Genomic DNA, 26,837 nt, shown 5'->3' with positions numbered 1-26,837 from the left:
ACCAACCCAAGCATAGTGTTTTAACATGCAATTCCAATATGAACATGTTTTTACCCTATTAACCAACCTGCCCAAACCATTAGAAAATTTTACAATTAGTACCAAGCTCGTTAATGCTTGCTAATTTGACAATTACAGTAACCATTGACCACTTTACTGAGGGGTTAGAGGACGGCTGTTTAGCAGCAGACTCTCGAATCCCACTCGAGTAAGCGAGTAATTCTTTGCTATTATCGTCCTTGTGAACTATCACTTCAATGAAGCACAAGCAATCCTTTTTATCACTCTATACTGTCTCTATTGCTTCAACCAAGTCTTCCATTTCCAAACACTTACAAAGTAACATAACCTATTAAATCACAGAGTTGTTTACATATGTGCAAAGCATTGAAATATTTGCAAACCATCGAAATCACAGAATTGTCAATTCCCACGTATTTTTAAAATCTGATAGAAAATCGTATAATGTGCTTGAAAACGATAATTAATCCTTAAAAATATATAATAATTCAATAAAATTCAAAAGAATCATTGTACATTATTCAAGAAGAAATTTGAAATCACAAATAGTTCTGTAACTCACATACCAATGTAAACAAACGCAAATCCGGCAGATAATTTGTAAATGTAAATGAACGCAAAATTGAGCGACGTTAGGGTTTTATGACAATTTGGGGCTAAAAAGAGTTCCTATCTGATGTAACTTATTTGTATGTTTTGATGTTCTGCGTATTCCTATAGAATGATTATTTCAGATGGCTGAATGTCGTAAGTGATTGATCAGGGGCGACAATTTTGGGGGAAAGCTAGGGTTTATCTGAAAGTCGTGAATGAGCTGTGATGTTTTGAAACCCTTAATTATGAGTATGATGTTTTGAAACCCCTAATTTTGATTTTCTATCCCGTGTTTTTTTGAATATGAGGGTTAATTCAGTATTTTTAGTTGTAATATTGTTGATTATGAGGTCATAAATATGAGATGACAAATTGAATGGTTATGATTTATTGGTAATTAACTAATTGATGGCTAGGATTAAGTTTGAAAGTATAGATATATAGATAGATTAGGATTCTGGTTTGATTTTTGCAATGCAGATAAACTGGTGTAGAACTAAGATCAAAGAAGTTTGTTGTCATGAAATAAAAAAATGGTAATATATATTTGTTTCAAGTTTTTTTAAACTTTGGTCATCGAACAAGTTGATTTTGTCGGTACTACTTAATATATGTTATAGTTGTGATATATAAGTAAGATTAATTAATGTAATTTCTTACTGGATGCTTTAGTCTTTTGATCTTTGAACTTCATGAAGATAGAAACCACTTGGTTGCGTGTAGTAACCTTAAGTTATGAGCTTCGCGAATGAGGCAAAGTTTGAGATTCATCAATTCCAGATCATTTTAATTTGCAATTTATGGTATACCCATATGTTACACATGTAACAAAAGGCGTCAATTGCGTACTTAATGTACAACGCATACAATCTGTAATAACATTAACGTATTAGTATACTAATTTTTTAAGCCACCGTGCAACACACGAGATCTTAAAGCTAGTAAACATCTATTTTATTTTATATACTCCTTAGTCCTTACTACTACGTAGTATCATCAATACACATACATTGACCACCAATTAAATTATTATTCATTTTTACTAAATAAAAATTTTTAAAAAATTAATAACACCTTAAACAGTCTTTTTTAGCATTTGACATAAATCACATCACATAATCATATCTATTCATCCCCAATTTTTCTTCCCATTTGTGTTGCTGACTTGCTTGCTGTTAATCAGGGTCTCAAATCCAAATCCAAATCCAAATCCAAATCCTAGTCTAAAAAACAAAACAAAACAAAACAATTTTAAAATTGAAATATTAAAAAAAAAATTCTTCCTTTTCTCCTGCAATCTCATCATCATTCCCAAAATCAAAAACCCAGATCTTACTTCATCCCAAACCCTTTTTCACAAAATTAGGTTTTCAGATCCCTTACTATTTCTTTTTATTATCCCCTCATTGCGTTCATAACACGTTCTTTATTTCTCCAATCAATTAATTAAATTGTTTTCAACATTTTTCATATATAGCATTATCATTATCATGATCAATAATAATAACATGCTCATTTGATTCAAATTCAATGTCGAAGAATTCGTGGTGGATCGTTTTCTTTTTTGTTCTCATCTTCAAATCATCCCTATTTAGGGTGTTTGCTATTGATGATTTCAATCAAGCGTAAGTAATTTATTATTATTATACATGTATGTTTACCTTTACGTTCGAATTTGAGATGTAAATCAATGGGGTTCATTAAAGATTCAAGATTGTATAGATTTTGACATTTTTATGATACAGTAGCTAGCTTGATTCATAATGGCTAGCATAAGGTAATCAGAAAGATGTTTTGTATGTAATTCAGACTTGCATGTAGAAATTTGTAGGTTGACTTCTGAAGTCAAAGTGTAGATTTTGATTTCTTCAAGTTTCTATTTTTAGATGCAATGCCTTAATTTTTTGGACTAAAAAGTTATACTGATATATATGATAAGTTCTTAATAGGAACTGTAAAACTGGCCTATTTGTTTACATTGAGCTATGACTTTCGCATGCCGTTTATATATGTGGCGGAGCTTATTAGGGGCAGGTGGGGGCCCTCGCCCCTCCAAAAGTTTCAGTATGTAATGGTATTTTGTAGCCCTTTGAGTTACGGACGTTTGGCCTTTTGAATCAACTAAATCGGAGTTCGTGTGCAAAAGATATGATGAAAATGGTGAAGGCGCGCAGATTTTGTTTTCATCAACAATCTACTTCATTCTTTCATATCTATTCGGCATTTTTACCTTAGAAATCAAATTTAGAGCTAAAGTTTAAGAAATTAACTTAGATAATGTTCAATTAGAATCAATATTGTTTAAAATATGCAATTTTGTCCACCAAAGTTAAAGTCTTTTTTGCTTAAAACATATCACACATTAGACAAAATTTGGCCCCTCCAACCGCAACGTTCAAGCTAGATTGATACAGTAGCTAGATTGATGATAAGAGCATCTAGTAAGCTACAAGATTGTAGATTAATATTACTAGGGGTTGTTTCTAGTGTATGGTTTTGAAATCCAGATAGAATCATACTCCGTAATTGATTAATCGTTTCGTTGTTTCTAGGGTCAGTAGGTAATATTACACTGACCTTTATATACAAGATGCGATTATTTTGACCTTTAGAGTTTAGATTCTGAATCTGTTTTGCCAAACACTAAACTTTTTATTTTTACAATGATGATTGTTTTCAAATCAAACAGGTTTCCTATTATAGAACCCGATCCTGGTCATACAAAACTTTGTCTTTCTAGGGAAGGACTGGAGGCAATTAGGAGAATTACCAATCCTATTGCAGCAGTTGCTGTAAGTTTTCTTCTTTGTATTTTTTACTTTTATAAGGTTCTATGTTCTTTTTGAAGTCTTTTTTGGCATAATGTTCAAAATAGAAAATGCTAGTGCTCATAGAGGTGACAAGATGGGTGGGTTTGGTGACAGCCTATGGTTGTTTCGGTTTGCGCTGACCTGAAATTTGGATTTTTCCATTTCTTTAACAGTTGCATTGTACTTATTGAATTGTATAAAAAACTATATTTTACCAATATTAACCTATATCCTTAAATAAGCACTGTAGGAGGTTGTATACATAAAGTACACTTAGGCGATTATCACTTGTTCTAACCCTATTTGAAATTAAGAGTGTTTGGTTTAACATATTTTTGGTGATTATGGCTTAAGTTTACAAGTCTGAGTAAGCCCCAAAGATAAAGCTTAAGGCCCCGTTTGGCACACGGAATCCAATGAGATGCCGGCGGAATTGTAATTGAATTTAGACACGCGTCTTGTCTAAATTCAATTCCAATTCCGCCGGAATCCCATTGGATTCCGTGAGCCAAACGGGGCATAAGTTTATTGGATTTCTGCTTCACAACAACGCTAGCAACATAAGCCCATAAATATATGCTTATCCTACAGTTCGTTGACCTTATTAGCTTTAATTTAATAATCTTAAGTTATAAGCTTCAAAAAACAAGATAGTTTTAACACCTCTAATAATAATAATAATAACATAAATCAACCCATTCATACCTAAATGGTTAGAAATTGCAATCTTTAAGCTCTCAATTTACAAAACTACACGGAATGGTCATTTACACTTTTGTTTATCTTCAGTACTTTTTTTTGTTCAACTTATGAGGGTATCTTATCAGGTAATTGGCCCATATCGATCTGGAAAGTCTTTTTTGCTCAATCAACTTCTCTCACTTTCTTGTTATGAAGGTATGATCAATTTTACAAGTTTATGTTTATACTTCACAAAATTTGATTCTGTTTTTATAAAATTTTACGCCTGGAAGCTTTATTCTTTGCAGGTTTTGGTGTTGGCCACATGCGTGACACTAAAACGAAAGGTATTCTGGAAATATTCTTTAGGTTATCTGGCCAGTTATATATTACTACTTTTTTGTTTACCTAAATGGTGCATGTTTGTGTATAAACTCTGTTTAGTTACTCGACTATTTCATATAAAAGTAAACGGTGTGCATGTTTGTGTATAGACTCTGTTTAGTTACTCGACTATTTTGTATATAAGTAAATGGCGTGTGTTCGTGTATAGACTCTGTTTAGTTACTCGAGTACTTCGTATGAAAGTAATGGTTATTTAAAGATAATTGTGAATTGATTGCGGTTCACTAGATTTCATCTTTCGTCGGTAGACTAGCTATTCTACAATAAACATAAGGCACTTATTAATCAATTTGTTATCAAAGATTGCAATTTTTTGTGGATGGAGGAACTATTATTTTTTCTTGTTTAATAAATTACTATTTTGGGGTTGTTCGTTTCATGACTTATAGCTTAACTTTATTATCATATGTCTTTTTTTGTGAGCTCAAAAAATTGGGCTTAAGCTTATTTCTCTACAAATAAGCTCTTAATCTCTTAAAAATTGCTTATCCAAACACTTACTAGCTTAAATTCCATAAGCATATGCCATAAACTCTTGCAATATGCATAGCCAAACACCCCTTCAATTTACAATTTTCATTCTTATAGATTTACTTTTACTACTTGCTAATTTATCATGAACAACAAACGATATAGATCAGTAGTACCTCATTTATTGGTGGAATTACTATATCTTTTTTCTTCTTTTTTTTTTTTTTTTTTAGTGCAATCTCTTTGTGGTAGCAGATAAAATCACTAGTTATGAATTTATCTTCTTATTTCTTATGAAATATAGGTATATGGGTATGGGGAACTCCGGTTGAAATGGATATTAACGGAGTGAAAACGTCTGTCTTCTATCTCGACACCGAGGGATTTGAAAGTATTGGGAAATCAAACGTCTATGATGACAGGTGATGTATAAGTCTTGCCTTATTTATTTTTGTTTCTTAATCATTTGTTCTGATTATGGGACCGTCTGTTTACAGGATATTTGCTCTCGCAACGGTTTTGAGTTCCGTTCTTATCTACAATTTGCCTGAGACGGTTAGTTTTTACCTTGGTTCATGATTCATTTTATCTTATATTGTGCTGTTTTTGATGATTTTTATTCCAGATACGTGAAGCTGATATATCCCGATTGTCATTTGCTGTCGAGCTTGCTGAAGAGTTCTATGGAAGGTAAGTTTCTTGTAAAGTGTATAATATAATAATAATACTGTATTTTAAATTTTAATTTATAACTGATCATATTATGGTAATATATGCACTTTAGCCCAAATAACATGGACCAAAACTGAACATTTTTTGTTGTTTTTCTCCTGTCAATGAACAGAGTTCAGGGGCAAGATGTGGCATTTGAACCTGCTAAACTTTTGTGGCTTATACAACGTGACTTTCTACGTATGTTTATTTTATATTTTTTTTTTTATGTTATTAATGATTGTATTTACATTTTTAAATATTCTCTATATCCTCATGTGAAACTATGGTTTTTAGTTGAACAGAGGCTGTAGCTTCAGCACATTTAAAAGATTATGAGTCATGTTTGGTTATGAATTGATAACAAGTCAAATGGGTAAAGCTAAATATTTATCATAGCATAAATGGGTCACAAAGTTCAGAAGTTGACTGGAGTATGCATATAAGCATATGTACAACCTCCTAAAAAGTGTCGTATTCATGAGATTTCGATCATTATAAATTGTACGGAGTACTAGGTTTTGTAATCGTCTTAGATATAGTTGTTGTTAATGTAGTTAAAGAAAATGATAGTGTCAACGGAACCAGGCACAATTCGTATTGATCTGTCCTAAATATATCAACTCTTCTGCATACGTTATAGCTCCTGTTAAAAGAAAAAAAGAAATAATATATATCTATATGAAAAAATGATATCTTTAACTGGAAGATTTGTAGATATTACATTACGCTTTATAACTTCGTGTTTGACTTTCATGTTGACTTGTAACAGAGGGGAAGTCTGTAAAAGAAATGGTCGATGAAGCTTTACGCCATGTTCCTAACTCTGATGGTCAGCTCTCTTTTTTTTTTTTTTTTTTTTAATATATTATTCGTAATTCGTAATTATTAAATGAGGTCAAAAGGGGTATTTGGATATGTAACTTTTCATATTATCTTGACTTTATCAACTTAATCACACATCCAAACACTCATTAATTTTACATATTATTCAAAAGAGAATTATCACAGTTATCTGAGAAGGTACTTACTCCACGTCTTGTTTTTCAGGTGACAGAAATATTGATCAGGTACTAATCTCTTGAGATCTTTATTCACAAAACGTAAATATATAATTCAGCATCTGATTGTTTTTGTTCTGTTAATTTAGGTTAACCAGATTCGAGACTCCTTAGCTATTATGGGTGACAATAGCACTGCTTTCAGCTTACCACAAGTACGTTTTTTTGCGTACATTAATCATAAAAATTCTTATATGCTCACCTTGTTGTATACGGAGTAATATATTTGTTCTGCACTTTATGACAGCCACATCTTCAAAGGACGAAGCTTTGTGACTTGAAAGACGGGGAACTTGACCAAAGTTATGTTGAAAAAAGAGAGAAATTAAAAAAAGTTGTTTCGTCTATTATCCGTCCAAAGATCGTAGAGGGTAAATCACTTAACGGAAATGAATTTGTGACTTTTCTTGAAAAGGTGAATTCCTATAACTTTCATTGGTGGCAATATGGGTGGGTAGGATAATAGGCTAAAATAACTATAGCTTTGATTTTTTTTCTCAGATATTGGAAGCTTTGAATAAGGGGGAAATCCCGTCAACAGGGTCTCTTGTGGAGGTATTCAACAAGAAAATATTGGAGCGTTGTCTGAAATTATACGAGGATAGTATGACAAAAGTTATTTTACCTGTTTCCGAGGATTCTTTACAATCCATTCATGAATCATCAAGAGCGGAATCTTTAAAATCTTTTGACGAACAACATTTTGGCCGTCATCATGCTAAGAAATCAGCCGAAACACTTGATGACGATATCGAAAAGGTATTATCTGTAAGGATCGTATAGCCCAAACACAATGTCCTGCAATATAAGCCCAAGAGTCCATCCTTTTCTAAAACCAATTGGTGATAGAGGGACTTCCCCTTAGACTTATATACATACATGACCGATGTGGGACTTTGGTTTGCACCCTTACAAACCTCCCCTCAAACCTAAGTCCATCTAGGTCTCCCCTCAAACGATAGTCTGGATCCAACCTTTACCGCCGCCAACTTGGAACTCTCAACCTGGTGGGAGGGCAGGGAGATTTCGATACAAGGCTTCCAGAACTCATCGTGCCAGGGTCCCCCTCGAACGAGAGCTGGGTCCACTCATCGCTGCTCAAGACCGAGGGGTGTGCCACGTCGCTGCGTGCGCTCAGGGGTGCGCCCTACTGCGCCGTCCACCACATCGGGGCTATAGCCTAGCTCTGATACCACTCGTAAGGATCGTATAGCCCAAACACAATGTCCTGCAATATAAGTCCAAGAGTCCATCCTTTTCTAAAACCAATTGGTGATAGAGGGACTTCCCCTTAGACTTATATACATACATTTGTTTTATCCCATGACCGATGTGGGACTTTGGTTTGCACCCTTACATTATCATTTCACAAGGTTGTAACAGTTGTGAGTCGTTCGGGAACTTGGAGGGACGAGTCGGGTGTTGACCAATGTTGACTTTTAGTAATAGATAGAATTGTTATCTTCCAAAAACCGCTTTACTTTGTACCCTTTTATTAAATTCTTTATTTATTTATTTATTCGGTATTATAGACTCATAATTTTTTTCTTGGCAGATGTTTAAGAATTTTGTGATGGCGAACCAGTATCAGTCCTCGAAACTGTGTGAAGCTCTGTATACAACATGCGAGGACAAAATGGACCAACTTCAAATACTCAGATTACCGTCCATGGCCAAATTTAATGCTGGGTTCCTTCATTGCAACCAAAGCTTTGAAAAAGAGTGTGTTGGACCTTCTAAAACCATATATGAGCATCGTATGGTGAAGGTTGTTATTTCTTTCCGTTTATGGGTACATGGGCGGGTTACATTGGTTGGGTAATGTCACAAATTAGGTCCGGGTTGTAATGGTTCATATCATAATACAGATTGGAACAAGTGTCAAGATGGTTGACATGTAAACACTTTTTTGGTCCAATTATTTTAAGCTTTTATGAATAGTTAATGCATTAATTATGTGCAAAAACAATATTATTACAACTGATTGATAAACATTTTGTGTATGTACAGATGATGGCAAAATCAAAATCGTTGTTCATCAAGGAATATAATCACCGATTGTTTAATTGGTTGGTGGCGTTTTCTCTTGTAATGGTGATTGTTGGCCGTTTTATTATCAAATTCATTTTGATTGAGATTGGTGCGTGGGTACTCTTTATCTTCTTGGAAACGTACACTCGCATGTTTTGGTCACCTGAGTCTCTCTATTACAACCCTGTTTGGCACGGCATTGTAGCCACTTGGGAAACACTTGTTTACAGCCCGATCCTCGATTTGGACAGGTATATTCTACATCTGATTTTCATTGTTATTAATTTTTTATTTTTTTCCATCTAAATTCTGATAATCTTAACTAATTATTGAATTTGATTAGCAACTGGTACTCTATATGGCCAATAAATACTGTATAAGTGGAATTTGACTTTCATGTTATTAATTTCTGATTTTTCTTATTGGTCTCTTTATAAAAATAGAACACTCGGTGTTAAAAAAGAAGTGGAATTTGACTTTGGTGGTCAAACATATACTAATTTTTCAGCCTAATTGTTAACATGAAGTCCTGAAGTTTGATGATTGTTTGTTTTATACAGATGGGCGATACAAATTGGAATTGTAGCGGTAATTTTGTTGCTATACTGGCGATGCTATGGAAGAAGGAAACGCGGGTCTCACTCATTGTTACCGTTGTACAACAACAGTTCGAAAGTGGATAGATCAGATTAGACCATGTTATGTTAGCATTATTACTTTCCAGCGAACTTTTTGACTCTTATTTTAAAACAAAATTCAGGAAGGACGCTGTGATTGTGCGATATGGGTTGGTGAAATATAAATCGGTTTACATTATTATATAAATTCATAGGACATGTAGGAATTGAGGTGTTGAAAGGACTTGATGAAGAAAACAAAAATGATGTATTATGTAAGTTTAGAAATTCAAATTACTTGCACTATTATTGTTATGTAAGTTTAGAAAAGGCACACATATTTGTTCGAGTTGTGCCTGCTGAATTTATGCTATGCAGTCACATATATGTTCATCACGATCTTGTCCTTGCAGAATATATTCAAATTTCGTTTGCTTTTGTGAACTTATCAGTATCAATTCTCAAATAATCTCACCAATTTATCTCAAGTAATTCAGTACTTAGACTAATTGTAAAAGTAGCGTCGAAAACTTCCATGAGATTATATTGAATCCAAGGTGTCACCTGACACCCCTGCCACCTGACGCCTGTAACGGGGCATGAAAAGTTGACGAAAAGGGGCGTTAAATCTGACGGGAAAAAAGTATCGATACAGATAAACTTATCAATCTTGGTGATATTCGGTCCATTATTTTCTGTTTTTCATTGAACAATTGCAAAACAATAAAACAACACGGCATGCAAGTTGGTACCTATACGGTCAATGGTTCTTTAAACATTGCTACACTCAAATGTTTCTTTAAACAAGTTAATAATTGTTGAAATTTGATGACCTGTTTTACAAAACTGAACTGAATTTATCTCAACACCCCAACCTACTTTTAACACGATGTGGCTGCATATCTACCAGCATGCCCGCTACATCTATAAAGTATTTAATAGATTCGTATTACTATTACTATTAGAACCAAAGAGTATATGTAATATATAAACCGGCAACAAAATGTTTTTACATTAAATTTTTAAAACTGCGGGGACCAAAAATATACAAAAACTGTATATGCAATGTTGAAGTAAGTCGAACTTGAAACGAATTATTATTGTAGATGTATGGGATGTGCAAAAGTGTGCAGTGCTTAATTTGCCTTTTCAAACTTTTAAATTTATATAACCTTTTAATTCACTTTTAACACCTTAACGAGCAACAAGACCCAATCGGAGGTAGTATTTTAGGGTATCGTCCCAAGAGAGCGTAGATGCAGTTTTAAGTTGATTTATTATGTAGCCTAATTCTTATTAAAGAACTAGAAATATATTTTTATATTTTCGGTTGTTGTTTAGATTTGGAATATTATCTCTTAGGAAAGAGATAATTGGAGGTACATTCTTAGTGATTTAAATAACAATCTAATAAGATAAAGAAGGAATTAAAATAAACAATTATAAAATAAAAGCAGTTACATAACGAGTAATTCATACGAGAATCATATTAGATAAGTTTCATAACTTATATTAACACAAATCAAGATAATAATCATAGACCAATTATTATCCCTAAAAGGTTAAGCTAAATGTCGCATATCATTCAATAGGTAGGACTTAAAACATATATTATCTAAGTGATGTTCAAAACAGATATCTTAATTCTTAATGTTCAATTCAATCACATGATACACATCAAATTAATCTTATGATGATGATTAATTAACATGCAAATAGATTAACAAATAAATATACTATTAAACTCAAGTAGATCAACTCAAATTACTAGCTGAAAGTCAATCTTTACTAAGTTTTCATGCAATCATTAACTACACATATCCAAACAAAGGATCTTCGATTAAGCCGGGCAATATTAAATTCTATTATATAAGTGTGTTTCATATTCAACAAGTTCATTACTACCAATGTTGTTTACCTAGCTGCATGCAATCCAATTACCAAGTTTGATTGACTAGATCTAAACAAGTAAAGTGAATTGAATAATAGATCGTTGGATTAAGTATTAATTAACCCTAAAATCATGTTATCTAATCATGAAGTTTATCAAAACATAGCAGATTCTAACAGTCTAAATAATTATCACAGAAACCCAATTATACAGATCTGGAAAAAACTAGAAATTGTACTGATAGAAGCACGAAGCTGGCGGCTTTGTTTAGACAAGCCGGCGACTTGGACTGAAGAAGCTGGCGGCTTCATCTGATTACCAGATAAAGATCAGTTTTCGTCCACGTTGTAGTGACCCGAACTTTTCCATGTTTATATATATTAATTGAGATTGATATTTACATGATTAAATGTTTCCAACATGTTAAGCAATCAAACTTGTTAAGACTTGATTAATTGAAATATGTTTCATATAGACAATTGACCACCCAAGTTGACCGGTGATTCACGAACGTTAAAACTTGTAAAAACTATACGATGACATATATATGGTTATATATATAGTTAACATGATTTTATTATAAGTATGTATCTCATTAGGTATTTTAACAATGAGTTATATACATAAAAATGAGACTATTAATTTAAGAAACTCGAAAACGATATATATAGCGATTATCGTTATAACAACGTCTTACTAGGTACATATGAATCATATTAAGATATTGATACACTTAGTTAATTATGTTAAATGATAAGTAAATATATTATTAAGTGTATTAACAATGAAATACATATGTAAAAATAAGACTACTAACTTAATGATTTCGAAACGAGACATATATGTAACGATTATCGTTGTAACGACATTTAACTGTATATATATCATACTAAGATATATTATATATCATAATATCATGATAATATAACAATTTAACATCTCATTTGTTATAATAAATAATGGGTTAACAACATTCAACAAGATCGTTAACCTAAAGGTTTCAAAACAACATTTACATGTAACGACTAACGATGACTTAACGACTCAGTTAAAATGTATATACATGTAGTGTTTTAATATGTATTCATACACTTTTGAAAGACTTCAAGACACTTATCAAAATACTTCTACTTAACAAAAATGCTTACAATTACATCCTCGTTCAGTTTCATCAACAATTCTACTCGTATGCACCCGTATTCGTACTCGTACAATAACAGCTTTTATATGTATGTACTATTGGTATATACACTCCAATGATCAGCTCTTAGCAGTCCATGTGAGTCACCTAACACATGTGGGAACCATCATTTGGCAACTAGCATGAAATATCTCATAAAATTACAAAAATATGAGTAATCATTCATGACTTATTTACATGAAAACAAAATTACATATCCTTTATATCTAATCCATACACCAACGACCAAAAACACCTACAAACACTTTCATTCTTCAATTTTCTTCATCTAATTGATCTCTCTCAAGTTCTATCTTCAAGTTCTAAGTGTTCTTCATAAATTCCAAAAGTTCTAGTTTCATAAAATCAAGAATACTTTCAAGTTTGCTAGCTCACTTCCAATCTTGTAAGGTGATCATCCAACCTCAAGAAATCTTTGTTTCTTACAGTAGGTTATCATTCTAATACAAGGTAATAATCATATTCAAACTTTGGTTCAATTTCTATAACTATAACAATCTTATTTCAAGTGATGATCTTACTTGAACTTGTTTTCGTGTCATGATTCTGCTTCAAGAACTTCGAGCCATCCAAGGATCCATTGAAGCTAGATCCATTTTTCTCTTTTCCAGTAGGTTTATCAAGGAAATTAAGGTAGTAATGATGTTCATAACATCATTCGATTCATACATATAAAGCTATCTTATTCGAAGGTTTAAACTTGTAATCACTAGAACATAGTTTAGTTAATTCTAAACTTGTTCGCAAACAAAAGTTAATCCTTCTAACTTGACTTTTAAAATCAACTAAACACATGTTCTATATCTATATGATATGCTAACTTAATGATTTAAAACCTGGAAACACGAAAAACACCGTAAAACCGGATTTACGCCGTCGTAGTAACACCGCGGGCTGTTTTGGGTTAGTTAATTAAAAACTATGATAAACTTTGATTTAAAAGTTGTTATTCTGAGAAAATGATTTTTATTATAAACATGAAACTATATCCAAAAATTATGGTTAAACTCAAAGTGGAAGTATGTTTTCTAAAATGGTCATCTAGACGTCGTTCTTTCGACTGAAATGACTACCTTTACAAAAACGACTTGTAACTTATTTTTCCGACTATAAACCTATACTTTTTCTGTTTAGATTCATAAAATAGAGTTCAATATGAAACCATAGCAATTTGATTCACTCAAAACGGATTTAAAATGAAGAAGTTATGGGTAAAACAAGATTGGATAATTTTTCTCATTTTAGCTACGTGAAAATTGGTAACAAATCTATTCCAACCATAACTTAATCAACTTGTATTGTATATTATGTAATCTTGAGATACCATAGACACGTATACAATGTTTCGACCTATCATGTTGACACATCTATATATATTTCGGAACAACCATAGACACTCTATATGTGAATGTTGGAGTTAGCTATACAGGGTTGAGGTTGATTCCAAAATATATATAGTTTGAGTTGTGATCAATACTGAGATACGTATACACTGGGTCGTGGATTGATTCAAGATAATATTTATCAATTTATTTCTGTACATCTAACTGTGGACAACTAGTTGTAGGTTACTAACGAGGACAGCTGACTTAATAAACTTAAAACATCAAAATATATTAAGTGTTGTAAATATATTTTGAACATACTTTGATATATATATGTATATATTGTTATAGGTTCGTGAATCAACCAGTGGCCAAGTCTTACTTCCCGACGAAGTAAAAATCTGTGAAAGTGAGTTATAGTCCCACTTTTAAAATCTAATATTTTTGGGATGAGAATACATGCAGGTTTTATAAATGATTTACAAAATAGACACAAGTACGTGAAACTACATTCTATGGTTGAATTATCGAAATCAAATATGCCCTTTTTTTTATTAAGTCTGGTAATCTAAGAATTAGGGAACAGACACCCTAATTGACGCGAATCCTAAAGATAGATCTATTGGGCCTAACAAACCCCATCCAAAGTACCGGATGCTTTAGTACTTCGAAATTTATATCATATCCGAAGGGTGTCCCGGAATGATGGGGATATTCTTAAATATGCATCTTGTTAATGTCGGTTACCAGGTGTTCACCATATGAATGATTTTTATCTCTATGTATGGGATGTATATTGAAATATGAAATCTTGTGGTCTATTATTATGATTTGATATATATAGGTTAAACCTATAACTCACCAACATTTTTGTTGACGTTTTAAGCATGTTTATTCTCAGGTGATTATTAAGAGCTTCCGCTGTCGCATACTTAAATAAGGACGAGATTTGGAGTCCATGCTTGTATGATATTGTGTAAAAACTGCATTCAAGAAACTTATTTTGTTGTAACATATTTGTATTGTAAACCATTATGTAATGGTCGTGTGTAAACAGGATATTTTAGATTATCATTATTTGATAATCTACGTAAAGCTTTTTAAAACCTTTATCTATGAAATAAAGGTTATGGTTTGTTTTAAAAATGAATGCAGTCTTTGAAAAACGTCTCATATAGAGGTCAAAACCTCGCAACGAAATCAATTAATATGGAACGTTTTTAATCAATAAGAACGGGACATTTCAGTTGGTATCCGAGCGTTGGTCTTAGAGAACCAGAAAATTTGCATTAGTGTGTCTTATCGAGTTTGTTAGGATGCATTAGTGAGTCTGGACTTCGACCGTGTTTTCTTTAAAAATGATTGCTTAACATTTTTGTTGGAAACTATATATTTTTAACATATGAATATTATGTGATATATTAATCTCTTAACGTGTTTGATATTATGTGATAGATGTCTACCTCTAGAACAAGTCCCATTGACTCACCTAATAATAATGAAGAGTCAAATGTAAATTGGAATGATTCGTGGACTGATTCACAAGTTCCCGAAGAGGAACCGGAAGAAGAGTCGGAACCAGAAGAAGAATCGGAACCGGAAGAAGAATCGGAACCGGATGAAGAAATAGAACTGGTGGGGGAAATAATAAAACGGTTGAGTAAAAGAAAATCCTCAACCAACCGACCAAGGTTAATTATGGTCAATGGTGTTTCCGCTAAGGAAGCAAAATATTGGGAGGATTACCAATTCTCCGATGAATCGGATTCTGACGAGAATTCCGATGATGTTATAGAAATTACCCCAACTGAATTTAAAAAGGCAAAAGAAAATAATAAGGGAAAGGGTATAAAAATAGAGAAATCTAATTCCAACCCCGATGAACTTTATATGTATCGTCAAACCCCGAAGTCCTTAAGTTGTAACAATGACCCGGGAACCTCTAAACCACCAGGTTTTTCTAAACCAATGTGGACAACGACGGCTCGTATTAGGGGAACATCATATATCCCTAGAAACTTGGCAAAACGAACCAAAACCGAAGAAGAAGAAACGAGCGAGTCGGAATAAGATAGTTGTATTCGTGTGGTGTAATATATGTAATATAGTGTTCTTATGCTTTATGATATATGTAAAAATTGCTTGTATTAATAAGTATTTTTTTTATGAATCTAACTCTTGTCTATTTTACAGTTTAAAAATACAAAATGGATAGACAACCCAATATTTTAAGAGACCTACCCGGAGACATGATTGATGAAATCTTGTCTAGAGTCGGCCAGAATTTCTCGGCACAACTATTTAAGGCGAGATCAGTTTGTAAGACATTTGAAGAACGTTCCAAGAATGTCTTGGTTTATAAGAGACTTTCGTTTGAAAGATGGGGGATATCACATTGGGAAACCCATAAGTTACGATGTGTTTACTTTGACGCATATATTGCGGGGAACCCAAATGCTATTTTACGCAACGGGTTAAGAAATTATTTTGACTCAATATATCCGAATATTGGACTTCGTGATTTAGAAAAAGCGGCTAACATGCAACATAAAGAAGCATGTTATGCTTACGGATTAGTAATGTTCGATTCTCACCAAAGTGAGAACAAGAACATCGGGCTACAACTATTAAACAAAACGTTTCCACAAGTGACGGAGTCGGTAATTGGGGTAAGAAATGAGGTTTTTAGATTATTACGGGACTGTTGGACATTACGTAACCCTCGTCCCTTTGACGACGTTACAACACGCTGTCTTATCAACGACCATAACGGTTATGTTCCACAAGACCAAGGATGGGAAGTAGTCCTAGTAAAACCAGAATGCATGACTTGTTTCTGGACGTATGAATTACGTGTCTTTATTGCCTTTGCTGAACGACTTGTGTACTAGCTAGAATTATCTTTACAACTATCTTGTATTAAAGTTATTGTGTGCTATATTTCATGCTTTATGTAAAATAAGCGGTATTGTAAGTTTGTAAAATATTGTATAAAAGTTTGAACGCGAAATATTATTATAATCAGTTTTTCATATAGAATTGTAGTAGTTGAATTGTATATTAGCTACTAAGTATGAACTTAACGGGTAGGTACTACCCGAATTTAAACTTATAAAACGCTAATATGAAGAAAAAGCTTTTATAAATGAGTTCATATTATGCTACGAAATACTATTAACTACTCTTAATATTCTGTATGATTAACTTGTTCCATTTGACTATTTTGAAGGAAATGGCACCGACTACTCGACACACCGTGAATATGAATGAAGAGGAATTCCGTACTTTTCTAGCTTCAAACATAGCCGCAGTACAGGCTGCGCTACATACCAACAATAACCTTGGATCTAGCAGTACAGGAAATCGTGTAGGATGCACCTACACAGAATTCACTGCCTGCAAACCTTTGGAATTTGATGGAACCGAAGGACCGATCGGATTGAAACGGTGGACCGAGAAGGTCGAATCGGTGTTTTCCATAAGTAAGTGTACTGAAGAGGACAAAGTGAAGTACGCTACGCATACCTTCACAGGTTCTGCGTTAACATGGTGGAATACCTATCTAGAGCAAGTGGGACAAAACGATGCGTACGCACTACCGTGGTCAGCATTCAAGCACTTGATGAACGAGAAGTACCGTCCCAGAACCGAGGTCAATAAGCTCAAGACAGAACTTAGAGGGTTACAAACCCAAGGATTTGATATTACCACGTACGAAAGACGATTCACAGAATTGTGCCTATTGTGTCCGGGAGCATTCGAAGATGAGGAAGAGAAGATCGACGCGTTTGTGAAAGAATTACCGGAAAGAATCCAAGAAGATATAAGTTCACACGAGCCCGCCTCCATACAACAGGCATGTAGAATGGCTCACAAACTAGTGAACCAGATTGAAGAAAGAATTAAAGAACAGACTGCTGAAGAGGCCAATGTGAAGCAAGTCAAAAGAAAGTGGGAGGAAAACGGTGATAAGAATCACCAATACAACAACAACAGCAATTACAACAATAATCGCAACAATTATCCCAACAATCGCAACATCATTCGCAACTACAACAAACGGCCCAACAACAACAACAACAACAACAATAATAGCAACTACAACAATCACCCCAACAACAATAATAACCGCAACAACAACAACAATCAGAAGCAGCTATGCCAAAGGTGTGAAAAGTATCACTCGGGGTTCTGCACCAAATTTTGCAACAAGTGTAAAAGAAATGGTCATAGCGCGGCGAAGTGTGAGGTCTACGGACCTGGGGTTAATAGAACGAAAGGAACAAATGGTGTTGGAACGAGTAATGGCGGAGCAAGTAGTGTCGGAGCAAGTTATGCCAATGTAGTTTGTTATAAATGTGGAAAACCGGGCCACATTATTAGAAATTGCCCGAACCAGGAGAACACGAATGGACAAGGCCGCGGAAGAGTTTTCAATATTAATGCGGCAGAGGCACAAGAAGACCCGGAGCTTGTTACGGGTACGTTTCTTATTGACAATAAATCTGCTTACGTTTTATTTGATTCGGGTGCGGATAGAAGCTATATGAGTAGAGATTTTTGTGCTAAATTAAGTTGTCCATTGACGCCTTTGGATAGTAAATTTTTACTCGAATTAGCAAATGGTAAATTAATTTCAGCAGATAATATATGTCGGAATCAAGAAATTAAACTGGTTAGCGAAACATTTAAGATTGATTTGATACCAGTAGAGTTAGGGAGTTTTGATGTGATAATCGGTATGGACTGGTTGAAAGAAGTGAAAGCAGAGATCGTTTGTTACAAAAATGCAATTCGCATTATACGAGAAAAAGGAAAACCCTTAATGGTGTACGGAGAAAAGGGCAACACGAAGCTACATCTTATTAGTAATTTGAAGGCACAAAAACTAATAAGAAAAGGTTGCTATGCTGTTCTAGCACATGTCGAGAAAGTACAAACTGAAGAAAAGAGCATCAATGATGTTCCCATTGCAAAAGAATTTCCCGATGTATTTCCGAAAGAATTACCGGGATTACCCCCACATCGATCCGTTGAATTTCAAATAGATCTTGTACCAGGAGCTGCACCAATAGCTCGTGCTCCTTACAGACTCGCACCCAGCGAGATGAAAGAACTGCAAAGCCAATTACAAGAACTTTTAGAGCGTGGTTTCATTCGACCAAGCACATCACCGTGGGGAGCTCCTGTTTTGTTTGTCAAGAAGAAAGATGGTACATTCAGGTTGTGTATCGACTACCGAGAGTTGAACAAACTTACCATCAAGAACCGCTACCCACTACCGAGAATCGATGACTTATTTGATCAACTACAAGGCTCGTCTGTTTATTCAAAGATTGACTTACGTTCCGGGTATCATCAAATGCGGGTGAAAGAAGATGATATTCCAAAGACTGCTTTCAGAACACGTTACGGTCATTACGAGTTTATGGTCATGCCGTTTGGTTTAACTAATGCACCAGCTGTGTTCATGGACCTTATGAACCGAGTGTGTGGACCATACCTTGACAAGTTTGTCATTGTTTTCATTGATGACGTACTTATTTACTCAAAGAATGACCAAGAACACGGTGAACATTTGAGAAAGGTGTTAGAAGTACTGAGGAAGGAAAAACTGTACGCTAAGTTTTCAAAGTGTGCATTTTGGTTAGAAGAAGTTCAATTCCTCGGTCACATAGTGAACAAAGAAGGTATTAAGGTGGATCCGGCAAAGATAGAAACTGTTGAAAAGTGGGAAACCCCGAAAACTCCGAAACACATACGCCAGTTTTTAGGACTAGCTGGTTACTACAGAAGGTTCATCCAAGACTTTTCCAGAATAGCAAAACCCTTGACTGCATTAACGCATAAAGGGAAGAAATTTGAATGGAATGATGAACAAGAGAAAGCGTTTCAGTTATTGAAGAAAAAGCTAACTACGGCACCTATATTGTCATTGCCTGAAGGGAATGATGATTTTGTGATTTATTGTGACGCATCAAAGCAAGGTCTCGGTTGTGTATTAATGCAACGAACGAAGGTGATTGCTTATGCGTCTAGACAATTGAAGATTCACGAACAAAATTATACGACGCATGATTTGGAATTAGGCGCGGTTGTGTTTGCATTAAAGACTTGGAGGCACTACTTATATGGGGTCAAAAGTATTATATATACCGACCACAAAAGTCTTCAACACATATTTAATCAGAAACAACTGAATATGAGGCAGCGTAGGTGGATTGAATTATTGAATGATTACGACTTTCAGATTCGTTACCACCCGGGGAAGGCAAATGTGGTAGCCGATGCCTTGAGCAGGAAGGACAGAGAACCCATTCGAGTAAAATCTATGAATATAATGATTCATAATAACCTTACTACTCAAATAAAGGAGGCGCAACAAGGAGTTTTAAAAGAGGGAAATTTAAAGGATGAAATACCCAAAGGATCGGAGAAGCATCTTAATATTCGGGAAGACGGAACCCGGTATAGGGCTGAAAGGATTTGGGTACCAAAATTTGGAGATATGAGAGAAATGGTACTTAGAGAAGCTCATAAAACCAGATACTCAATACATCCTGGAATGGGGAAGATGTACAAGGATCTCAAGAAACATTTTTGGTGGCCGGGTATGAAAGCCGATGTTGCTAAATACGTAGGAGAATGTTTGACGTGCTCTAAGGTCAAAGCTGAGCATCAGAAACCATCAGGTCTACTTCAACAACCCGAAATCCCGGAATGGAAATGGGAAAACATTACCATGGATTTCATCACTAAATTGCCAAGGACTGCAAGTGGTTTTGATACTATTTGGGTAATAGTTGATCGTCTCACCAAGTCAGCACACTTCCTGCCAATAAGAGAAGATGACAAGATGGAGAAGTTAGCACGACTGTATTTGAAGGAAGTCGTCTCCAGACATGGAATACCAATCTCTATTATCTCTGATAGGGATGGCAGATTTATTTCAAGATTCTGGCAGACATTACAGCAAGCATTAGGAACTCGTCTAGACATGAGTACTGCCTATCATCCACAAACTGATGGGCAGAGCGAAAGGACGATACAAACGCTTGAAGACATGCTACGAACATGTGTTATTGATTTCGGAAACAGTTGGGATCGACATCTACCATTAACAGAATTTTCCTACAACAACAGCTACCATTCAAGCATTGAGATGGCGCCGTTTGAAGCACTTTATGGTAGAAAGTGCAGGTCTCCGATTTGTTGGAGTGAAGTGGGGGATAGACAGATTACGGGTCCGGAGATTATACAAGAAACTACCGAGAAGATCATCCAAATTCTACAACGGTTAAAGTCGACAAAAGAGCTACGCTGACATTAAAAGAAAAGATATAGAATTTGAAATTGGAGAGATGGTCATGCTTAAAGTTGAACCTTGGAAAGGTGTTGTTCGATTTGGTAAACGAGGGAAATTAAATCCAAGGTTTATTGGACCATTCAAGATTATTGATCGTGTCGGACCAGTAGCTTACCGACTTGAGTTACCTCAACAACTCGCGGCTGTACATAACACTTTCCACGTCTCGAATTTTAAGAAATATTTTGCTAAAGAATATTTCACTATTCCGTTAGATGAAATCCAAATCAACGAAAAACTTCAATTCATCGAAGAACCCGTCGAAATAATGGATCGTGAGGTTAAAAGACTTAAGCAAAACAAGATACCAATTGTTAAGGTTCGATGGAATGCTCGTAGAGGACCCGAGTTCACCTGGGAGTGTGAAGATCAGATGAAGAAGAAATACCCGCATCTATTTCCAGAAGATTCGTCAACACCTTCAACAGCTTAAAATTTCGGGACGAAATTTATTTAACGGGTAGGTACTGTAGTGACCCGAACTTTTCCATGTTTATATATATTAATTGAGATTGATATTTACATGATTAAATGTTTCCAACATGTTAAGCAATCAAACTTGTTAAGACTTGATTAATTGAAATATGTTTCATATAGACAATTGACCACCCAAGTTGACCGGTGATTCACGAACGTTAAAACTTGTAAAAACTATACGATGACATATATATGGTTATATATATAGTTAACATGATTTTATTATAAGTATGTATCTCATTAGGTATTTTAACAATGAGTTATATACATAAAAATGAGACTATTAATTTAAGAAACTCGAAAACGATATATATAGCGATTATCGTTATAACAACGTCTTACTAGGTACATATGAATCATATTAAGATATTGATACACTTAGTTAATTATGTTAAATGATAAGTAAATATATTATTAAGTGTATTAACAATGAAATACATATGTAAAAATAAGACTACTAACTTAATGATTTCGAAACGAGACATATATGTAACGATTATCGTTGTAACGACATTTAACTGTATATATATCATACTAAGATATATTATATATCATAATATCATGATAATATAACAATTTAACATCTCATTTGTTATAATAAATAATGGGTTAACAACATTCAACAAGATCGTTAACCTAAAGGTTTCAAAACAACATTTACATGTAACGACTAACGATGACTTAACGACTCAGTTAAAATGTATATACATGTAGTGTTTTAATATGCATTCATACACTTTTGAAAGACTTCAAGACACTTATCAAAATACTTCTACTTAACAAAAATGCTTACAATTACATCCTCGTTCAGTTTCATCAACAATTCTACTCGTATGCACCCGTATTCGTACTCGTACAATACACAGCTTTTAGATGTATGTACTATTGGTATATACACTACAATTATTAGCTCTTAGCAGCCCATGTGAGTCACCTAACACATGTGGGAACCATCATTTGGCAACTAGCATGAAATATCTCATAAAATTACAAAAATATGAGTAATCATTCATGACTTATTTACATGAAAACAAAATTACATATCCTTTATATCTAATCCATACACCAACGACCAAAAACACCTACAAACACTTTCATTCTTCAATTTTCTTCATCTAATTGATCTCTCTCAAGTTCTATCTTCAAGTTCTAAGTGTTCTTCATAAATTCCAAAAGTTCTAGTTTCATAAAATCAAGAATACTTTCAAGTTTGCTAGCTCACTTCCAATCTTGTAAGGTGATCATCCAACCTCAAGAAATATTTGTTTCTTACAGTAGGTTATCATTCTAATACAAGGTAATAATCATATTCAAACTTTGGTTCAATTTCTATAACTATAACAATCTTATTTCAAGTGATGATCTTACTTGAACTTGTTTTCGTGTCATGATTCTGCTTCAAGAACTTCGAGCCATCCAAAGATCCATTGAAGCTAGATCCATTTTTCTCTTTTTCAGTAGGTTTATCCAAGGAAATTAAGGTAGTAATGATGTTCATAACATCATTCGATTCATACATATAAAGCTATCTTATTCGAAGGTTTAAACTTGTAATCACTAGAACATAGTTTAGTTAATTCTAAACTTGTTCGCAAACAAAAGTTAATACTTCTAACTTGACTTTTAAAATCAACTAAACACATGTTCTATATCTATATGATATGCTAACTTAATGATTTAAAACCTGGAAACACGAAAAACACCGTAAAACCGGATTTACGCCGTCGTAGTAACACCGCGGGCTGTTTTGGGTTAGTTAATTAAAAACTATGATAAACTTTGATTTAAAAGTTGTTATTCTGAGAAAATGATTTTTATTATGAACATGAAACTATATCCAAAAATTATGGTTAAACTCAAAGTGGAAGTATGTTTTCTAAAATGGTCATCTAGACGTCGTTCTTTCGACTGAAATGACTACCTTTACAAAAACGACTTGTAACTTATTTTTCCGACTATAAACCTATACTTTTTCTGTTTAGATTCATAAAATAGAGTTCAATATGAAACCATAGCAATTTGATTCACTCAAAACGGATTTAAAATGAAGAAGTTATGGGTAAAACAAGATTGGATAATTTTTCTCATTTTAGCTACGTGAAAATTGGTAACAAATCTATTCCAACCATAACTTAATCAACTTGTATTGTATATTATGTAATCTTGAGATACCATAGACACGTATACAATGTTTCGACCTATCATGTTGACACATCTATATATATTTCGGAACAACCATAGACACTCTATATGTGAATGTTGGAGTTAGCTATACAGGGTTGAGGTTGATTCCAAAATATATATAGTTTGAGTTGTGATCAATACTGAGATACGTATACACTGGGTCGTGGATTGATTCAAGATAATATTTATCACTTTATTTCTGTACATCTAACTGTGGACAACTAGTTGTAGGTTACTAACGAGGACAGCTGACTTAATAAACTTAAAACATCAAAATATATTAAAAGTGTTGTAAATATATTTTGAACATACTTTGATATATATATGTATATATTGTTATAGGTTCGTGAATCAACCAGTGGCCAAGTCTTACTTCCCGACGAAGTAAAAATCTGTGAAAGTGAGTTATAGTCCCACTTTTAAAATCTAATATTTTTGGGATGAGAATACATGCAGGTTTTATAAATGATTTACAAAATAGACACAAGTACGTGAAACTACATTCTATGGTTGAATTATCGAAATCAAATATGCCCTTTTTTTATTAAGTCTGGTAATCTAAGAATTAGGGAACAGACACCCTAATTGACGCGAATCCTAAAGATAGATCTATTGGGCCTAACAAACCCCATCCAAAGTACCGGATGCTTTAGTACTTCGAAATTTATATCATATCCGAAGGGTGTCCCGGAATGATGGGGATATTCTTAAATATGCATCTTGTTAATGTTGGTTACCAGGTGTTCACCATATGAATGATTTTTATCTCTATGTATGGGATGTATATTGAAATATGAAATCTTGTGGTCTATTATTATGATTTGATATATATAGGTTAAACCTATAACTCACCAACATTTTTGTTGACGTTTTAAGCATGTTTATTCTCAGGTGATTATTAAGAGCTTCCGCTGTCGCATACTTAAATAAGGACGAGATTTGGAGTCCATGCTTGTATGATATTGTGTAAAAACTGCATTCAAGAAACTTATTTTGTTGTAACATATTTGTATTGTAAACCATTATGTAATGGTCGTGTGTAAACAGGATATTTTAGATTATCATTATTTGATAATCTACGTAAAGCTTTTTAAAACCTTTATCTATGAAATAAAGGTTATGGTTTGTTTTAAAAATGAATGCAGTCTTTGAAAAACGTCTCATATAGAGGTCAAAACCTCGCAACGAAATCAATTAATATGGAACGTTTTTAATCAATAAGAACGGGACATTTCACACGTAACCACTATGAAGGTTTAGTTCATAATGGTAGATGAACAGTAATCAAAAATAGTAAATAAAACAAAAGAATAACAATAAAATAAGATAGACATGTACCTTAAAGGTAATATGAAGATAAAACTTGAATTAAATTGATGCTTGAAAGATTATTCTTGAATTACAACTTGAAAACTTAAATAAAACCCTAAAACTAAGAATTTTCGAACTGGCTAAAGAAACCCTAAAAACTGTTGTTGAAAACTGTAACAAATGACCTCTATTTATACTGTGCAGAAACGGTGGCCAAGCCGGCGGCTTCAGGGTGAAGCCGGTGGCTTCCCTTTTGCAGTTACTCTTTCTTCAAGCTAAACGTAATCCTCAAGACAGAAAACGCGTATCTGTGCTGGCTAAGCTGGCGGCTTCAGTGACAAGCCGACGACTTCAATTATCCGTGATCTTTCTAATTTTGTTGCCTTTTTCAGTTATTTCTTGGGCTTCAAGTACACGAAAGTGTCTCTAAGTCGGCGGCTTATGTGCCAAGCCGACAACTTCATTTCCTTTCTTTCAAGTCATTCGAATTTTTGTGTTTTTTTGGAATATTCTGGAATGTTCTGGAGTTCATCTCCATGCCGGCGGCTTCCCTTGATCCTAGCCGGCGGCTTCCTTGACTTTTATCTGTTTTTATCCTGTTTAATACATATCTCAAACAAAAACATTAAAAATACATTTTCCCATTTTTTTCCCATTTTTATATGTTTTAAGTATTCATTTGGCCTTAAAAATACCAAGATAACTCCTTAAAATGATATGAAAAACTTGTATAATTTAGGAGTTATCAATACCTTTTATTTGTCCTTAAGTAAATTATATGAAAATTCTTAAATAAATCAAGAGATGGTCAATAGGTTAGATTTTATGCTTATAACTTTAAATCCTAAGGAAAAGTCAAGTTTAAAAAGAACTTCTATCCTATGACGGGAATGGAATTACTATCAACTCTTCTTTAGGTAAAGTTTCCTTTCTTTAAGACATGTTATATTTTTAAAGAGGAATTTAAATTCTGGTGTAAGTGTCTAATAAAATATTCAAAGAAAAATGTTAATAAAACTTTATGAGGTTTAGAATCCTTAATTGGTTTTCTCATTTTTACCGAAAAATAAACTAATTAACATATCCATATACTAAGAATCTAATTATACATATGCTTGTGTATTTTATCCATTTTAACTTCTCAAATAATCAAACCCATGCCCTTGTCTATATTAATATTAAAGTACATAAACATTAAGTTAAGATTATTTTATGAAATAATTGATGGATGAAGTTTTTATGACAATCATCTCCATGAATTTTGGAGTTTAAGTCCAATAAGAATAAACTCTATACCTTCAGTGGTCCATGCTTATTATGCCATATGATAGTGGCTATAAGTTTACAATCATTTCATAATTATCGGTATAATGATTAAAGATATATAAGATAATGTACAACGAGCTTTTCTTTTGTTAAGTTTCATGTATGAACTCTTAAAAATATTATCAGTGCAATAATAACTTTTTAATTTGTCATGGGTGGAAATGCAATAACATTTTTAATGAATGGAAGAATAGTTTTTTTATTATGAATTTATGCACTTCAATATTAATAAGTAAATCGTGGTGTCCAATGTGAAACCTAGAAACCACTTTGGGTCAGAACTAAGTAAATAGCCACAAACGCTATCTATAAAAGCTAAATATACTTAGGTTAATAATTTAAACTTAGTTTATT

At 33.5% G+C, this 26,837-nt stretch overlaps 1 protein-coding gene across 1 annotated transcript; it reads left to right on the top strand.

Annotated features, from left to right (window-relative positions):
* The first annotated feature begins 1,902 nt into the window (after positions 1 to 1,902).
* LOC139843284 (uncharacterized) lies at positions 1,903 to 9,807 on the top strand. The gene is made up of 16 exons (XM_071833355.1): positions 1,903 to 2,240; positions 3,305 to 3,407; positions 4,253 to 4,322; positions 4,415 to 4,453; positions 5,287 to 5,404; positions 5,480 to 5,537; positions 5,608 to 5,672; positions 5,827 to 5,894; positions 6,466 to 6,525; positions 6,744 to 6,763; positions 6,844 to 6,909; positions 7,002 to 7,169; positions 7,256 to 7,513; positions 8,310 to 8,522; positions 8,765 to 9,036; positions 9,346 to 9,807. Exons 1-16 carry the CDS (start codon positions 2,146 to 2,148, stop codon positions 9,476 to 9,478), a joined length of 1,806 nt encoding a protein of 601 aa, XP_071689456.1. The 5' UTR covers positions 1,903 to 2,145; the 3' UTR covers positions 9,479 to 9,807.
* Positions 9,808 to 26,837: the final 17,030 nt, after the last annotated feature.

This window comes from Rutidosis leptorrhynchoides, chromosome 4, assembly GCF_046630445.1.
Source record: "Rutidosis leptorrhynchoides isolate AG116_Rl617_1_P2 chromosome 4, CSIRO_AGI_Rlap_v1, whole genome shotgun sequence".
Classification (NCBI taxonomy): domain Eukaryota; kingdom Viridiplantae; phylum Streptophyta; class Magnoliopsida; order Asterales; family Asteraceae; genus Rutidosis; species Rutidosis leptorrhynchoides.
Note: the sequence above shows the minus strand (reverse complement) of the source record. Positions and strands in the feature narration are given on the sequence as shown.

Bases quoted from the DNA above. Each gene is read 5' to 3' on its own strand.
- LOC139843284 (XM_071833355.1), top strand. From the start codon at position 2,146: ATGTCGAAGAATTCGTGGTGGATCGTTTTCTTTTTTGTTCTCATCTTC. The intron at 5,405-5,479 runs GTGATGTATAAG...GTCTGTTTACAG, and splicing joins TCAAACGTCTATGATGACAG to GATATTTGCTCTCGCAACGG. The intron at 8,523-8,764 runs GTTGTTATTTCT...GTGTATGTACAG, and splicing joins ATGAGCATCGTATGGTGAAG to ATGATGGCAAAATCAAAATC.